Here is a 17,683-nt window from a genome sequence, read left to right on the forward strand (position 1 = left end):
TCCGGGAAACACAAATCCGTGGAAATTTTTGCATAATGGATTAGATAACGGGTCTGGGATTAACAGCATTCAAAGATCAAACCCGTAGTCTTATACTACCGTGTTTCCCCGAAAATAAGACAGGGTCTTATTTCAATTTAAGTCTTATTAAGGGTAGGGCTTATATTAAAATCATATATATTTAAAATTCAGGCCATCGATCTTATTTTCAGGGAAACACGATATAGCGGTGTCAATAGTAAATTAGGTTGTCATAATTCTTGTCCGATAGTAGCCATTGTGATCAATTTATCTGAAAAAAATTATGAAATATCAAACGTCTCACCAAGATTTTGTTCGTCTTCCTTACTCCCCGACCAAACCATGATGCAAACGCATATATGCATTGTACTGCAGTCAAATAAGATGAAGCTTCATTCTGCTGCTGGGAACAAGAGATCAAATTTAGTCCAGAAATAATTATCCTGCCTTCATTTTTAGATACATACAGGAGCTCATAAAGGCTGGAAACTGCCGGGGTTTGACGTGATTACCGGTTCGATACACTTTCGTCCAACATAGGTGAGACGATGTATGCCAACTCAACTAGATGACAGAAATCTCCGATTTTTTTTTATCTGTGATGCTCACATATGCATCGCTATTTTCGAGTATGGCCTATGATTGACTCAAAGTCTAACTTGAAATAATAATAAAAACAGTAACAAGTCCGTACACCTCCGTCGCAAATGTACTTAAATCGATCAAGGCGATTTACAGAGCCGGTCATACCTATTGCGGAACTATATGGAACGAGTTACGCGGGGCCCAGACTCCCAGTATGGGTGGAGATATAGATAATAAACATTTAAACAATCAACATATTATACCACTATTTCCGTTTGTTGCATATGCGGACTTTCATTTTCAAAATTTTCATTTCTGTAAAAATATTATTATAATTCCCGACATATTGAAACGAAAAATATCGCAAATGCAGTAGATTGAACTATGTCATAAAGGCGACTATATTCCTACTCTATTTTACTATACCTACACAATAGCTTCTTCCGTTGACCATTTAGAACTTTTTCCGACATGGTCATGTTAATTAAGGGTTACTAAACAGTTTTTCCCTCCCCTCTTATATCGAAGAGTTATTTGAATATTTGAAGTGCATGCTGCCTCAAGAGCATGAGGTCTGCTGTAGTAGGGGTGTGCAACAGGAGTCCCGGAGGCCGGCCCGCCAAGCCATTTAGTGTGACCCTTGTGTCAACAATCAGGTTTTCCATTATCATACATAGGCTATAATCTTAATCTTATGTTCACATAGGTAAAAATACATAATATTTTTTGACTTTATCGCTGCGTTAAATCCTAAACCTGTTTTTATTCCTGAAGAAGCGGTAGCCGTATTCCGCATTCCCCTGTGCTATAGCGATGGGCCAATTAGGTATTCAGGACTCAAGTGCGATGATACCATCTCATATTTATATTTTTAGTAACATATAGGACCATGAATATAGGATTATTCATAGGTCTTAAATATAAAACTGGATTTTCTAAGGTGGTTTCACAGAGTCCAAACAAAATTGAATCAACACTTGATTATGAAGTTATATGGCGATAAATCTCAATAACAAATCTCAATGAGTGACTTACCTGGTGAGAAGATTTCCGAAATCTTCTGCCTCGTCGCTTACGGCCACATGATACCCTGTGTCCCTCGCCGTCATGGTCCGTCGTGAAGCCGACTTTATTTTGCCTAATAGGCATCTTTGATAGTCAAATCAGCGCATATAGAACAAATCTTAATACGCTAAACTCAAATGATATTTCGCGCAAAATGGTATTCAATTCAGTAAAACATCTTCTTTGTTACGTCATAATGGCTCAAAATCTAATTGACCGAGCAGCAAAGATATCTCGTTCATATTCACGAAACGTATGTAATACGAAATTTGGGGGAAATTCTCAGATTACGCCATGTCATCCGTCACTCATGACGTCATAATACAATCAAGAAGTCTATTCGTTTCGAACCGATTTGTAAGCGGTGTTACTTTCGGTGCGTGCCCGGCCAATCTATTGCATTACATCGGAACATACCACCTTCATTTGGGAAGGGTGTAATTCATGTTTCATAGACTGTAAATAAGGAAATAAAACCGACAAACCGACGCCAAGACGAATATCTCGGCTACTTGTGTGGTAAATTGTAGATTTAAACCCACCAACCGACTCTCATGAATTGGAACTAAATTACCGTCGAATGGAATAACTTCGGATGCTTCCTAACTTGGGTTGGAAATATCAAGCAGGATTCACTGACTAGTTTAAAAAGCTGGATGTTTCGCTTTTTTTCATTTTTAGATTCCATAGCACGCACAAAATGTGAGTGTCGCCTGGACATTTTATAGTCGGATCATCATACAAGACAAGTTTTTTTTTTTCCTGACGTCCATTTGATTATTTTCGATGATATGTTGGGATCGAACTCGCTATGATTATTTTTCCGTCATTCGTGGGAATACAGAAATTTTGCGACAACAGTTGTTAAGTTGTGATCGAGGAGGTAGGGCTCGGCAATCGTTGGGGTGGTAAAGTTGCTCGCGGCTAGCGAGGTTGTGGTAGGCACAAACAACATAAGGCCCCCATTTTTTCATAGCTACTTAGTTTCCTCTTTTTATCCGCCACCACTCACTTGTATTTCCTCCGCCACTCTCTGTTTTTATGTACCACTCTTTGTTTCTTTTATCCGAAACTTCTCTTTCTATCTCACATCTGCATTACAACACTCCGTGCACTCTTTTTTTTATCTATTATGTTTGTCTCCTTCTGACAATTTCCTTCATTCTGTGCTTTCTAGGGGGTTCGAACTTTTTCATGTACTCTGTCTCAGTCTTTCCTTCCAATCCTTTTTATTCGCCACCACTCACTTCTTTTTTATCCGGCACCACTGACTTCATGCATTCCTTCCACCACCCCTTCATTAACACTCCGTGCCTTATTCTCTTTTTTTCCCGTTCTATTTACTTTGTCTTACTTTCCTCTCCTTTTTATCAATCAACCTTATCTTTTTCTAACTTCCCTCTCCTGCATTGCTTCTACCACCGCCGCATTACCGCACCTCTACGCTTTCCTTGCGCCACAGCTACTGACGAAGATTCGTTGGTCAGCAGATTTTTTATCAACGTCACGCTTGACAACCCTTTGGGGTAATTACTTCGACAAGTCACGGGCTGCGTTGGTTTTAAACTACGTGCATCAATGCCTGCTTGGACCTTTCGCGTGCGCTGCTTAAAACTACTGGACGAATACTGGCCTTTAAAATCGTATCTTGGTGTAAATCGTGGGATATTCCTTTCTCCAGTGATAAAACCTTTAAAATAAAGCAAATCATATGTAAAACATTCTCTCAACTACAAAAACGTTGGTGAGTCAAAAATGGAATCAAAAATACCTTATTGAAATTCCTGGTCTAAATGTTTTTTCATGATCGGGACTAGAAAAATGGAAATTTATGGATCGCTAATTTTTGGGATCCCAGCCCCACTGGAAAGTCAATTTCTCATACGTATTCCGAAAGCCGATAAGACTCTAGTTCGGATGGTCATTTAGGAATAGGTTTTACACTTTATCAGCCTCTCTATCTGCCCAGAACTATAGACCTAAATTTCCTGCGAACTTTGAACGGGTCCCTTCACCGTTAAACGCCATCTTTTAGTGTGTTTCCTGTTTTTGTTCGCATCAAGTGTAATTTCAGTTTGGTGAAAAAATGACTGAGTGACAGAATTGTTGGACCCCTCGGACTCGAACGGATCCGGTCAACCAAAGGTAAATAAAAATCCATCAGAATGTCGTTCATTTTTCACAACAACAAAAATTGGTCTATTTTAGCCAATAAGGCGAGAAGTAAATTGTATCCAGGGCTGGGATCAACCATTATGCAAAATAAGCATGTGCTTGGGGCATCACGAGAAAGGAGACACCACAGAAAATTTCCGTAGTCGAATTTTGGCGCCTCAGTGTTTAAGGAGCTTGTAAATGCTTTTCTTGTGGTAGTTGTTGAGTTCGGAGTTGGTAAGATCCATTGCGTATACAGAAGTCCCTCGAAAAAAAGCTAATTTTTTGTGGTGCTTGTAGCTTCTTCGTGAGACTTCCATGTTTAATGTAATAATTCTGGTACTTCAAACATTTACTGACGCATTTTACCAGTGATACTGTTAAAAAACTTCAGTCAATAAATGTTTGAATAGCTTTTCACCGTAACTTCAAATCTGTCATAAAAAACATAATTTGATGCAACCTATATGAAATGGGAGGTTGCGCGCAACAGTAATAAAGTCAAATAAACAACATTTTTCGTCCTTATTCCATCATAAATATTGGCCAGAGCTTGACAGTCCTGTTTAAAAATGAAAAAACTTTCTGCTGAATAGATATTTTATTTCAAAATCGATAAATTCAATAAAAAAATATATTGTTTCTTTTTATCAATTTTACTGAATAGCACAAAACTATTAATATGATTTTCCCTTAATTCTTTCTTTATAAAGGAATAAGCCATAAATTTAAACTGCATTCCAAATCCTCGTCTATGTTTTCTTTGTTATAGTTCTTGCAAATGGAAAGGACTCATGAAATAACCTAAATAAAAAGAGAATTTGATGTAAAAGTGGATTATTTATTATAAAATACCGTTGATAACTGTATTTCTACTATTACATCACAACGGCTGTTTAATCTGACGTAAATCGAACATTACGACTGTATTAAACCGGAAAGTGAGCAGAAAAAAATTGTATCAATAATATTTAATTGTATTACGTTAACAAATTTTTTAATAGGTGTGGATACGCGTAAAAAATATATCTTACCTTTCCCTGCTTTAGAAGGGCAATCGTCTATTTTATAGTAACGAACGTCTTCTAGAGCCTCCCTGAAACTGACTGTCTTTTTCTCCTCGTTGTTTCGACCACTGGAAGGTACAAGAGCAAGACAGGACTTTCCAGGAACAGCATTGGTTGTTTTGGTATATTTCGCCATCTTTGTGATTTCAACATCCTTAAAAAAAATATATTTGTTAACAATTGTCGTTATTAATTTATTACGAAAGATCTAAAGATGTTAAATCGCCGTGACGCGACAGAGTTTACAGTATTGAATTCCGCGTTTGAGGGGCTTTTTGGTGTCTCGTCCAAACATAGCATTAAACCATCGCTAAGCAGTTTTAAACTATCAGTTAATTCGCCGGTTCAACTTCCAATATATATCTGATATTATATTTTATTTCCAAAAATTTCAGCCATTCACCTCCCTTATAATTCTTGACATGATAAACATATGTGTCGCAATTCACGACCGCAGTATATGCAGTCACAATTCTGCTGTACAAATAGTTTCAAATAACAAATATAAATTGAAACATACCTCTGAACTTGGTGAGAGTTCATCATCGCTTGGCAATTCATTCTGGAAATGGTAAATAATGTTTTTGTCGAGTATTATTAATAGTAATACTCTGCATTGAATTACACTGACATTATTACACTGAATTACATTACACTGACAATATCAGAGAATTGCTAGAAATTTATTTGGAATGAAACAAACGAATATAAACTTACAGACGATTTACTTGATTCGTCAGTATCACTGTCAAAATCATCCTGGATTGACAAAAAGTATAGTTATAAATATTTCATAATTTAAATTTATATAATATAAAAAATTTTATAACTTGATTGTCTCTGACAAGTATTTCTGTTTTGGGGAAAGCAAAAGTAACGATTCGCCTGGGTATCCCACATCCTACCTTATTTTATATTTTATTTTAGTTTTTTTGAAAATATTAATTCAATATTCACTTCGTAATCATCTTCGCCATCTTTATCGCCCAGTTTTTGACTTTCCTCATTGGACTGAAAACAACAATAAAAATATGTTTATGTGAGCATTTAAAAAAATGTAAATGTTTATCTGTGCTATCTGTTGGGTTTCTGCGGGACCAAAACGAGAATATCGGACGGAGACCGAAGACTTATCGATCGGAGGTTAGGGGATCCCCAAAAACAGCGCTTTTACTCCATAGGGACACCGTGTGTCCCATCACTAATTAAATAATAACTCGCTAATTATACGACATAATTCATCGAAAATCAATAGGCTTCTGTTCCGAACTATCATGAATGCACATGCATAATTTGAAGCAAATTCAACCTCGCTTTCGTGAGATATCGCGTGTATCTAACAGACAAACAAACAGACAAATACCTATCAACATACTTACCGATCTTAAGATCGATAAGTAATAACTAGTCTAAGTGATTTGAGGGCCTTGTTACACACTAACACAAATAATATGCTTATGTGAGCATTTTAAGAAAGTAAGAGTAAATTTTATTCAATCGATCACTTTCCCCGTCGATTTTCTTTATAAAACTCAAACATCTCACCTTTGACTTCTCATCATCTTGACGAGTGGCGTTAATTTTCTTCTCTTCTACTTTCTCATCGTGAGATTCCTATTATAATCAAAATGCAATACTCGTACTATAGGAAATCCTGATCATGCAAAACATGTGGCGTGCAATTCAAGCACGTTTAAAATTCTAATATCTGTCACGGATACTTATAGTATGGAATCACGAAAATAAATAATGCAGAAAATTGAATGCCGGGAAATGCAAAAGCAGGCAAAATACAATTAGAAAGCTATGTTGGAGCTGCCACACTTTATGTTCTCAGTGAGATGGGGTGTCTGATCGTAAATTTGGACTAGTTTTAAATGCTATCACTGCCAACAGGGCTTAGTCACAAGTATAAGAACGCAAAGGCAATTTTGTACTATTTCACCAATCGATATTGACGGCACGTTTATACATATTGTTGCAGATGCATCTCTATCCGTAACAGACATAACGTATAAATTACGGCTTTGTTCTATTGTTATTACTCGATCACTCTCTCTTTAATGGGTTCAGCATTCCGGATACGAAAAATAAAATCTTACATTTGTAGTGCAGGTGAGCACAGCATTGGAAGTATCGCCAATTGGAGAAGCCGATGGCAAAGGAGATTTGTCCTCTGTTACCTGAAAGCAATTTATTGTAAAGATTATTGAGATCAAATAAATAAAAATTAATCGATAGTGAGATGGTAAGGGTATATTATTGAATGCTTGTACAATTTTACCTCTTTTTCCGCTTGTGAGATTTCCTTGAACGACATTTCCCCCTTGATGTTGTCTTTGATGTTCTGAAAATAAGGGTATGGTTTTGCGTAAGGATTTAAGTATACCGTGCAATAATCCACTGGATCTAGTTTATTTTACTACCGTACCGGTACTCCCGTAGAGTGGGTACCAGGTTTGTGTTAGGTCATAATTTTATTCCGATTTTTACTTATTTTAGTTCTATTACGAGTTCGGGGACTGTCTGTGTTAGCCAAGTGATTATACCCCCTGCCCATAGGTTTCAGTTCCTCTACACAACTTATTGTGAAGTAGGCGAACAAAATTAGTTTCCTAATGGGACACATACTTCTGGAGCGCCTTGAATAAATATATCATCATAGGTTACATACTGGGGTCTATACCAACTTCCTATAATCTATACGGTCTACATTTACCAGCAATAAAAGAATTTTAAACGTTGCGGTAAGTCTCAAAGGTTTTGCATTTTGGCTCGGACCATAGAATAGGATTCATCGTTATTTAATACCTTGTTGTTGGGTAAAGAACGCGAGTTGCCATGGGAAGAAAATTCTGCTTCGTTGACTTCATTTTTCTTTCCCTGTGTGAAATTACAATCACAAGTATTCTAAACTCAGCTATGCTTAAGTTATAGTGAAGAATAACCAGGTAATTCTCCTGTGTTTAATTTTGGAATTGTCGTATCATGAATATTCCTTACTTTTAGTCAATGAACGTCTGATCTTACTAATTTCCATTCGCAATATTGTTTCTATTGAGTTAAATGCTGTTAAAATTGCGCCTAACGCAACGTTCGTACGAATGTCTACTTATCATGACCGTCAAACAAGAAACAAAAATTCAAAACACTGAATACCATTGTGTATTGTGGGCGCACTTTGCATATCGGTTCATCGTAAAAAGGATCGTATGCTCTTCTTTTAGTTATTGCATAAGTAACTTGATCATTTTCCGGTAGTTTTACCTCGGTCGTCTGAGATACCTGGAAAACATATTTTTAAAAATAAATAGCAATAATTTGAGCTAGAAAACTATCCCGCGAGGCTTGACAAAATAATCAAAACGGAAAAGCAAGTTACACTATTTTCTAATACGAGTTGCATTTTATATGTTCACTCTAATATATTAACACATAATTTGTCACTCGGGATTTGACTTCAAAAATAAAACGTTATTGGACAATCGAATGCGAACCATTTCAAACGCAGACTCTGCCTCAAATACTCGATTCGTGGTTTTAAAATGACTGCGACTTCTGACGTCAAGTTGAAAAAATTAACTTCGATCTCCAAAATAACTAAATTTCGACGACGGAAACTTTGGCAAAATAGTGTGCACTTTATTCACAATTGTTAGATTACCTTCGATCATTTGGTACTTCCCTAGTATGTGAACCAAGATGGCGGACACCGGAACGTAGTATGTGTACCAGGTTGGGGTTAGGCCATAATTTCAGGTACAAATACTACGGGAGTCACTGGGCTAATCCTACTACGTTCCGGTGTCAGCCATCTTGGTTCAGATACTACGGATGTGCCCATCATTTTGCTAAATTTTACAAATATTGACAGTGCCATTCCTTATAATAAGCATGTATTTATGTCGTTTCGTAACAAAGAAACAGATTTAATATTGCATTTATGGCTTTTTCTATTGTTACTAATCATCCTCGAATTTAGCATTCTGAAAACAGAGAAAAATCGTACGTTTGCATCGCTGGTAAGCTCAGTATTGAAAGCATCGCCAATTGGAGACGTAGCTTGTAAAGGAGATTTGTTCTCTGCTACCTGAAAGCAAAATATGATTGATTAGTTAAATACAGATTTGATGATAATCAGTTATTCAATAATCTATTATTAGATCAATATGGAATACAATGATAGTGTCGCGTTAAAGTAATATTATTTTATACGTTGCAGGCAATGATATACCAAAGTGTCAATCCCTGAAGCAAATTGGAATTACTGCGGACTGCGGCACCCAGTTTCATAGTTTGTCGGCGTCATCCCCTCGTATAAATATGAATTGACATCGATTAAAACATCTTACATTTGCATTGCTAGTAGGCAGAGTACTTGCAGCTTCGATATTTCCAGGTACAGTTACCAAACGAGCACTTTCGTCAATTACCTACAAGTAAAATGTAGTCATGTGTGTTAGGAACCAAATTTTACCGCGTGCGCAAATTCTGGCGGATTCGAATGTGACAATAGACTGATTCATAGAGTCGTTACATTATTATTTAAACCGATGTATTAATTTTCATGATTCTATAGCATTCTATGCTTCTAATTTTTGGAAAGAGATCCCACTTCTTAGCTTTAGCTTTTACAAGTCACATTCACATAATTTGGCGATAAAAAAAATGAAAATCACATTTTTAGAAGAAAAATATACTCACACCTACCTTCTCAACTTTTTGTTTGCCAACTGTATGATTGTTAGTCTGAGTTGATTTCTGATCAAGTTTCTGAAAAATAAAGTTCAACATGCATTCCAATATTTGAGGTTTGATTGTTAGCCAGGCTGTGTGTTTTATACAGGGCTCTTCACTTAAAGTGGACAAATGAAAATTTTGTTTAAAATGTGATTCAATGTTTTTAACTGCGTGAAAGATATTAAGTTCCTCGCGAGATATCAAATACGACTCCGATGAGTTTGAAAGAATTGTGACTTCAGTGTCTTATATTCAAAACAATATTTGATTGACATTATATCAAAATTTATTTTTCGATACCTTGGGTTTGAGGTCATCTGCTTTCCCCATTGTCTGCAAAAAAATGTTATGACATGCTTCATTACACTCTCCGAGCAACGCCCTAGATAAGCTGCCACCGATATGTGATAGGATGGTAAAACTGAATGAGCATGGTATTTGCTACGAAAAATGCCAAGTCACATCTCTTCGTAATAATGCAAAGTTAGGTTAATAAAAGACTCTTGGGTTGACCCTGAAATCGTATTAGAACGTCCTAATGGAAGTGGCAATATTACGAAGTGAAATTAATTGTATTGTGTCTCTTTTTCAACGAGTATGAAAGTAACCTACAACAACCATATTTTAACGTTTAGCATTTTAACAAATTCTGTAGCTTCTGTAGGTAGGTGTAGATGACTCGGTCGTTGGCAAGATCGTAGTAGGATCCATACATACTGTGAGCAAAATCTCATTTAACTGATACACTGTTGTTAGACGTAGAACGTAGAACAATGTCATAAAGTTGTAATTATAGCTAATACACATGACTTACCCATATTTTTGAGGATGCTACAAATTGTTCCAATCTTTTAGCTGTGTTGATGAGTGATTGTAATTGTTGTTCTGTTTCCGCCATGTTGTCAATTTTGAAGTTGCTCAACGAGTCTCCCGATTGAGAAACTGCAGTATTTTAACGCAAATTAAGACAATTATCTTATATATTAAATGAACTTGCTTGCTGTGACTACATATAATATCGCATATAAAAAAAAGATTTAGAATTTCATCTTACCTTTATTGCAAATATTTTCAGATGATGTTGATCTTCCCGACAAAGCAGAATCTTCATTTATGTTCAAATTCATTTGAGACTGTTTTTCGTTTACAAAATCCAAACATTTTTTGAACCATAATTTTGCCGAAGCAATTGATTCCAAACCACGAATCAATGATTTCTTCTGATCATCTAATTGTTCCATGAATTTTATCTGCAAAATTAGCAGTGAATGAGATAAATAATTCACTTTCCAAATGAAATTTTTATTGTTGTTTTAAACCAATGCCCTGAACAAGGCTATATACCCAAGCAGCAGGTTGAAGTATAGATCTATAGAGTTGAGAATGATTACAAAAATGGTTATTAGAATCGTCATAACCGAGGGACAACCAAGGCTGTGGAATCAGGGAAAATTGACGCCTCCTAGTTAAAGAAATTTTTACTCCGATTTTGGACTCCTTCTCCAGCTGTGGACACCAGAGGAAATCAAATTTTGATTAAAAACTTTGGCATATGAAAGCCTTCTTTGATAGTGTTAGCAACGATTTGTCAACGTAAATTTTTTTTTCGAGTATCTGTAGAAAATTTTGACTTCTATTACCGCTATGAAAACATTCCAAACTCCGACTACATGTCACCAAAATAAACCTTTGCATTTTCGTAGTTTTCAGTCAGAAATGCTAATAGAATAAAAGTAGTCTTTCTTAGCAATTTTAACGGAATAAATAATTCTCAGGTTATTCGTGGTCTGTTTAGGCAACAATTTCAGGGATTTAGTATCTTCGACGTACCCTGTTGTCGTCTATTTCTTTGCTCATTCTTTGACAAGGAACGTTTTTTCCCATATCGACAGACTTGTCACCAGACTGCGGCAATATTCCAGTCAATACAGGTGGAAGAGACATTGATGTCGCATCATGATCTTGATCTTTCGAACTTTTCGAATCTGAAAGTTCTTTGACAACTTTGTCTTTGGTAAGACTTCCCTTCTGCGAATCAGCGTTAGAATGAACTTTCGAAATTTCTCCGTTTCCTCCGCTGGCGACGTTCCTGGCGAAATATTGAGTGTTTTTAACCTTACTACAAGAGCCTACATTTATCAAATAATATACGACGGAATTACATATGATACGACTGATGACGGGATGAATATATATACAAATAAATCTTTAAACTCAAAATGATATTTTTGCGTACAATAGACATTTTTGCATGCCTCTAACTAATGAGTGAAAAATACTTGAAGCTCAATTATTTTTGCGAATACATGGTGAAAAAAAAGTAAGGTTATTTAGAAGCAAAAATCGATGAAGTCAGAAAAAAAGAAATACATTTTGGTCGAAATTCTATCTGCATAGCTAATGTATGAAAATGTCAAAACAGACTCGTGACGGATCTGGTTTAAAGAAACTTATATAACCTTGGCGATTTAGTGCCAGGAATTCCAAGAGGTGGGAGAGTGTTGCCACGTTTTCCGTCATTGTATCGCTCATGATCGATATAAGAAAGTGTTTCTTTATCATTAATTGTACTAATCTTGTCAGATGTCTTTTTCGGGTCCAGTTGGGAACTCGAATTCGATTTATTTCTGCAAATAATAACTTTCAATTATTCTCTTCTACGGATCCATTTATTGCTGATGTGGTAAATATCTCAAAATAATTACAACTACCAATCGTGATTTCAAAGAATAATTTTGACAATGCTGGGTTGAAGTTTTTACCATACGAGTATCGAGTCGCGTCCGATATCGAAGAAGCCAGTCTCGGTCAGTCTCACTGGCGGTTATTTGATGAGGCCCCCGTGCCATTCCATTTAGATGGGGTGACTCGAGGCTATCCAACATTGAATAAGAACCTAAAGCTTTGTATTATGGTATTTTCACTTTCGGGATCCCATTGATATATTCTTAAATAAACTTTCTCTCTCATTCACTAGCTAGCCAAGCAGTAAGGTTTACGTTACCCGTTTCCATAATGATGATCCTCGACCATCAGAGATCCAATATCGTCCTGATTTGCAGACTCTGAAGAAGTCTTTGAAGAAATATATGAACGTTATTTAATAAGGTAGAATGAACAGAAAGTAGAATGAGAATCCTCGTGTCAATATTAAGATAAAAATGATATGGACTACATTTAGTCGCAGAAATCCTAAGATTTCAATATTATTTCAAATAATATTATAATAAAATAACGTGTTTACCTTTCCATCACTATGAACTCTGGAGCTTTCTTCGTTACCGCCGTTTTCAGTCGAAGTTTTACAGCAGTGAGAGAATGTCTAGCAAAAGAAATGGATTTTTGAAAGTTACCCTTTAACGCTAAAAAGCTGTATACAGGAAGTCAATTAGGTAGAAAAATATCGTATTCCGGGAAACACAAATCCGTGGAAATTTTTGCATAATGGATTAGATAACGGGTCTGGGATTAACAGCATTCAAGGATCAAATACGTAATCTTATACTATACCGTGTTTCTCCCGACAATAAAACGGGATCTTATTTCAATTTTTTCCCGAAAAATAACACTAGGTCTTATTTTCGGGGGATGTTCTAAATTTTCAGTTATCAAAAACAAAATTACATAGCAGAGAATTACGAGATTTTCAAATATATATACAAAATATGAAAACCTATATCTATTTGCTTATAAATAACACGTTTTTATTCAAAATAACTGCATAACATAGTTTATCAATCATTCAAACCGTGTAGGAGAGATTTCTTGCTATCGACTGGGACTAGGTCAAAAAAAAATTTTTGCATTTTCGACTACGTCTTATTAAGGGTAGGGCTTATATTGAAATCATATTAAGGTTGAAGTCATATTTCTTGTCTAATGGAAGCCATTGTAATCAATTTATTTAAAAAAAAATTAAGAAATATCAAACATCTCACCAAGATTTTGTTCGTCTTCCTTACTCCCCGACCAAACCATGATGCAAACGCATATATGCATTGTACTGCAGTCAAATAAGATGAAGCTTCATCCTGCTGCTGGAAACAAGAGATCAAATTTAGTCCAGAAATAAATATCCTGCCTTCATTTTTAGATACATACACGAGCTCATAGAGGTTGGAAACTGCTGGGGTTTGACATGATTCTCGGTTCGATACAGTTTCTTCCAACATAGGTGAGGCGATGTATGCCAACTTAACTAGTGGACAGAACTCTCCATTTCTTTTAATCTAAGATGCTTAAACATAAGCATCGCTATTTCCAAGTATGATCTATGATTAACTCAAAGTCTAACTTTAATTTAAAAAAAACAGTAACAAAACCGTACACCTCCGTCGCGAATGTACTTGAATCGATTAATAAGGCGATTTACAGAGCCGGTCATACTTATTGCGGAATTATATATATGGAACGAGTTACGCGGGGCCCAGTCTCCCGGTAGGGCGGGGAACCTACACAATAGTTTCTTCGGTTGACCATTTAGAACTATTTCAGACATGGTTATGTTAATTAAGGGTTACTAAACAGTTTTCCTTTCCCCTCTGTTTTTGTAATAAATCGAAGAGTTTTTTGGATATTTCAAATGGATGCTGCCATTGTGCATACCTCAAGAGCATGAGGTCTGCTGTAGTAGGGGTGTGCAACAGGAGTCCCGGAGGCCGGCCCGCCAAGCCATTTAGTGTGACCCTTGTGTCAACACTCAGGTTTTCCATTATCATACATAGGCTACAATCTTAATCTTATGTTCACATAGGTAAAAATACATAATATTTTTTGACTTTATCGCTGCGTTAAATCCTAAACCTGTTTTTATTCCCGAAGAAGCGGTAGCCGTATTCCGCATTCTCCTGCGCTATAGCGATGGGCCAATTAGGTATTCAGGACTCAGGTGCGATGATACCATCTCATATTTATATTTTTAGTAACATATAGGACCATGAATATAGGATTATTCATAGGTCTTACATATAAAACTGGATTTTCTAAGGTGTTTCCACAGAGTCCAAACAAAATTGAATCAACACTTGATTATGAAATTATATGGCGATAAATCTCAATAATGAGTGACTTACCTGGTGAGAAGATTTCCGAAATCTTCTGCCTCGTCGCTTACGGCCACATGATACCCTGTGTCCCTCGTCGTCATGGTCCGTCGTGAAGCCGACTTTATTTTGCCTAATAGGCATCTTTGATAGTCAAATCAGCGCATATAGAACAAATCTTAATACGCTAAACTCAAAAGATATTTCGCGCAAAATGGTATTTAAATTCAGTAAAACATCTTCTTTGTTACGTCATAATGGCTCAAAATCTAATTGACCGAGCAGCAAAGATATCTCGTTCATATTCACGAAATGTATGTAATACGAAATTTGGGGGAAATTTTCAGATTACGCCATGTCATCCGTCACTCATGACGTCATAATACAATTAAGAAGTCTATTCGTTTCGAACCGTTTTGTAAGCGGTGTTACTTTCGGTGCGTGCCCGGCCTATCTATTGCATTACATCGGAACATACCACCTTCATTTGGAAATGGTGTGATTCATGTTTTATAGACTGTGAATAAGGAAATAAAACCGACAAACCGACGCCAAGACGAATATCTCGGCTACTTGTGTGGTAAATTGTAGATTTAAACCCACCAACCGACTCTCATAAATTGGAACTAAATTACCGTCGAATGGAATAACTTCGGATGCTTCCTAACTTGGGTTGGAAATATCAAGCAGGTTATTCACTGACTACTTTAAAAAGCTGGATGTTTCACTTATTTCCATTTTTAGATTCCATAGCAAGCACAAAATGTGAGTGTCGCCTGGACATTTTATAGTCAGTGTTTAAGGAGCTTGTAGATGCTTTTCTTGTAGTAGTTGTTGAGTTCGGAGTTGGTAAGATCCATTGCGTATACAGAAGTCCATCGGAAAGAAGCCAATTTTTTGTGGTGCTTGTAGCTTCTTCGTGAGACTTCAGTGTTTAAATAATAATTCTGGTACTTCAAACATTTAACGACTGACGCATTTTATCAGTTATACTGTTGAAAAACTTCAGTCAATAAATGTTCGAGTAGCTTTTCACCGTCTTCAAATCTGTCATAAGAAACATACTTTGATGCAACCTATATGAAATGGGAGGTTGCGCGCAACAGTAATAAAGTCAAATAAACAACATTTTTCGTCCTTATTTCATCATAAATATTGGCCAGAGCTTGACAGTCCTGTTTAAAAATGAAAAAAAATTTCTGCTGAATAGATATTTTATTTCAAAATCGATAAATTCAAAAAAAAATATAGATATTGTTTATTTTTATCAATTTTACTGACTAACACAAAATTAATAATATGATTTTCCCGTAATTCTTCCTTTAAAAAGGAATAAGCCATAAATTTAAACTGCATTCCAAATCCTCGTCTATGTTTTCTTTGTTATAGTTCTTGCAAATGGAAAGGACTCATGAAATAACCTAAATAAATAGAGAATTTGATGTAAAAGTGGATTATTTATTATAAAACAATGTTGATAACTGTATTTCTACTATTACATCACAACGGCTGTTTAATCTGATGCAAATCGCACATTACGACTGTATTAAATCGGAAAGTGAGCAGACAAAAATTGTAAAATTATTGTTCAATTGTTTTACGTAAATAAATTTTATAATAGGTGTGGATAAGCGTAAGAAATATATCTTACCTTTCTCTGCTTTAGAAGGGCAATCGTCTATTTTATAGTAACGAACGTCTTCTAGAGCCTCCCTGAAACTGACTGCCTTTTTCTCCTCGTTGTTTCGACCACTGGAAGGTACAAGAGCAAGACAGGACTTTCCAGGACTTTTCTTGGTATAATTCGCCATCTTTGCAATTTCAACATCCTGAGAATAAATCGATTTTTTGAATGAGGTTGTTAATATATTAGGAGATTTCAATGGATGCTAAATTTCCGAAATCCGACACAGTTTACAGCACGGGTGTGTATAATTTTTAACAAGATAAACATATGTGTCGCAATTCACGACCGCAGTATATGCAGTCATGATTGTGTTATAGTTTCAAATAACAAATATAAATTGAAACATACTTCTGAACTTGGTGAGAGGTCATCATCGCCTGGCAATTCATTCTGGAAATCAAAAATAATGTTTTTGTCGAGTATTATTAATGGTAATACTCTGCATTGAATTACACTGACATTAATACACTGAATTACATTACACTGACAATATCAGAGAATTGCTAGAAATTTATTTGGAATGAAACAAACGAATATAAACTTACAGATGATTTACTTGATTCGTCAGTATCGCTGTCAAAATCATCCTGGGTAGACAAAAAGTATAGTTATTAAGATTTCATAAATTCAGCTTATATAATATAATATATGGCTTTATAAGTTTTTGGACAAGTACGTATTTCCGTTTATGTGACTTCAAAGCGCAGATATACTTTTTTCGCAGTAGTTGCAACGTTTAAATCTGGAGTTAGAATAACTTTGTCGGGTAATCGTTTGTTTTTAATTTCATTTGATTATGCCAACAGCGCTATTTAGACTCCGATAACTTTTGTAACTTCAAATTTTGTACACTGCGACAGGTTGGTAAAGCAAACGTAATGATTCGCCTGGGTATCCCACATCCTACCATATGTTACATAGAATCATATCCTGATTTTTATGAAAGTGTTAATTCAACATTTACTTCGTAATCATCTTTGCAATCTTCATCGCCCAGTTTTTGACTTTCCTCATTGGACTGAAAACAACAATAAAAATATGTTTATGTGAGCATTTAAAAACTGTAAATGTTTACCTGTGCTATCTGTTGGGTTTCTGTGGGACCAACTATTTATCCCTCATGTGGATCCGTGTGCATATAATGCCAGGATGCTGTAGCAAGAATCAAGATAACTATTCTGAGTTTTCAAAAAGTAAGGGGTTAATTTTCGTCAATTGATCCCTTTTCTCGTCAATTTGTTTATAAAACTCAAACATTTTACCTTTGATGTCTCATCCTCTTGATGAGTGTCGTTAATTTTTTTCCCTTCTACTTTCTCATC

The 17,683-nt window shown here is 35.8% G+C and overlaps 1 protein-coding gene and 1 long non-coding RNA gene across 2 annotated transcripts in view; both read right to left on the bottom strand.

Annotated features, from left to right (window-relative positions):
- Positions 1-4,513: 4,513 nt before the first annotated feature.
- On the bottom strand, positions 4,514-5,040 carry LOC144431269 (uncharacterized). The gene is made up of 2 exons (XR_013479900.1): positions 4,860-5,040; positions 4,514-4,629 (listed from the first exon to the last, which is right to left on the bottom strand). It is a non-coding gene; the product is annotated as an uncharacterized LOC144431269 (long non-coding RNA).
- Positions 5,041-5,358: 318 nt separating this feature from the next.
- LOC144431367 (uncharacterized) overlaps positions 5,359-17,683 on the bottom strand; it is a 48,821-nt gene continuing 36,496 nt past the window's right edge. The window contains exons 5-19 of the mRNA XM_078119406.1: positions 12,092-12,259; positions 11,463-11,721; positions 10,687-10,882; positions 10,447-10,574; positions 9,603-9,665; positions 9,245-9,325; positions 8,902-8,982; positions 8,052-8,177; positions 7,704-7,775; positions 7,177-7,239; positions 6,995-7,075; positions 6,438-6,506; positions 5,850-5,903; positions 5,610-5,651; positions 5,359-5,454 (exon numbers count right to left, since the gene is read on the bottom strand). Of these exons, the coding sequence (XP_077975532.1) occupies positions 5,359-5,454; positions 5,610-5,651; positions 5,850-5,903; positions 6,438-6,506; positions 6,995-7,075; positions 7,177-7,239; positions 7,704-7,775; positions 8,052-8,177; positions 8,902-8,982; positions 9,245-9,325; positions 9,603-9,665; positions 10,447-10,574; positions 10,687-10,882; positions 11,463-11,721; positions 12,092-12,259 (1,579 nt within the window). The remainder of the gene's footprint in view (positions 5,455-5,609; positions 5,652-5,849; positions 5,904-6,437; positions 6,507-6,994; positions 7,076-7,176; positions 7,240-7,703; positions 7,776-8,051; positions 8,178-8,901; positions 8,983-9,244; positions 9,326-9,602; positions 9,666-10,446; positions 10,575-10,686; positions 10,883-11,462; positions 11,722-12,091; positions 12,260-17,683) is intronic.

The sequence above is a fragment of the Styela clava genome, chromosome 13 (assembly GCF_964204865.1).
Source record: "Styela clava chromosome 13, kaStyClav1.hap1.2, whole genome shotgun sequence".
NCBI lineage: Eukaryota > Metazoa > Chordata > Ascidiacea > Stolidobranchia > Styelidae > Styela > Styela clava.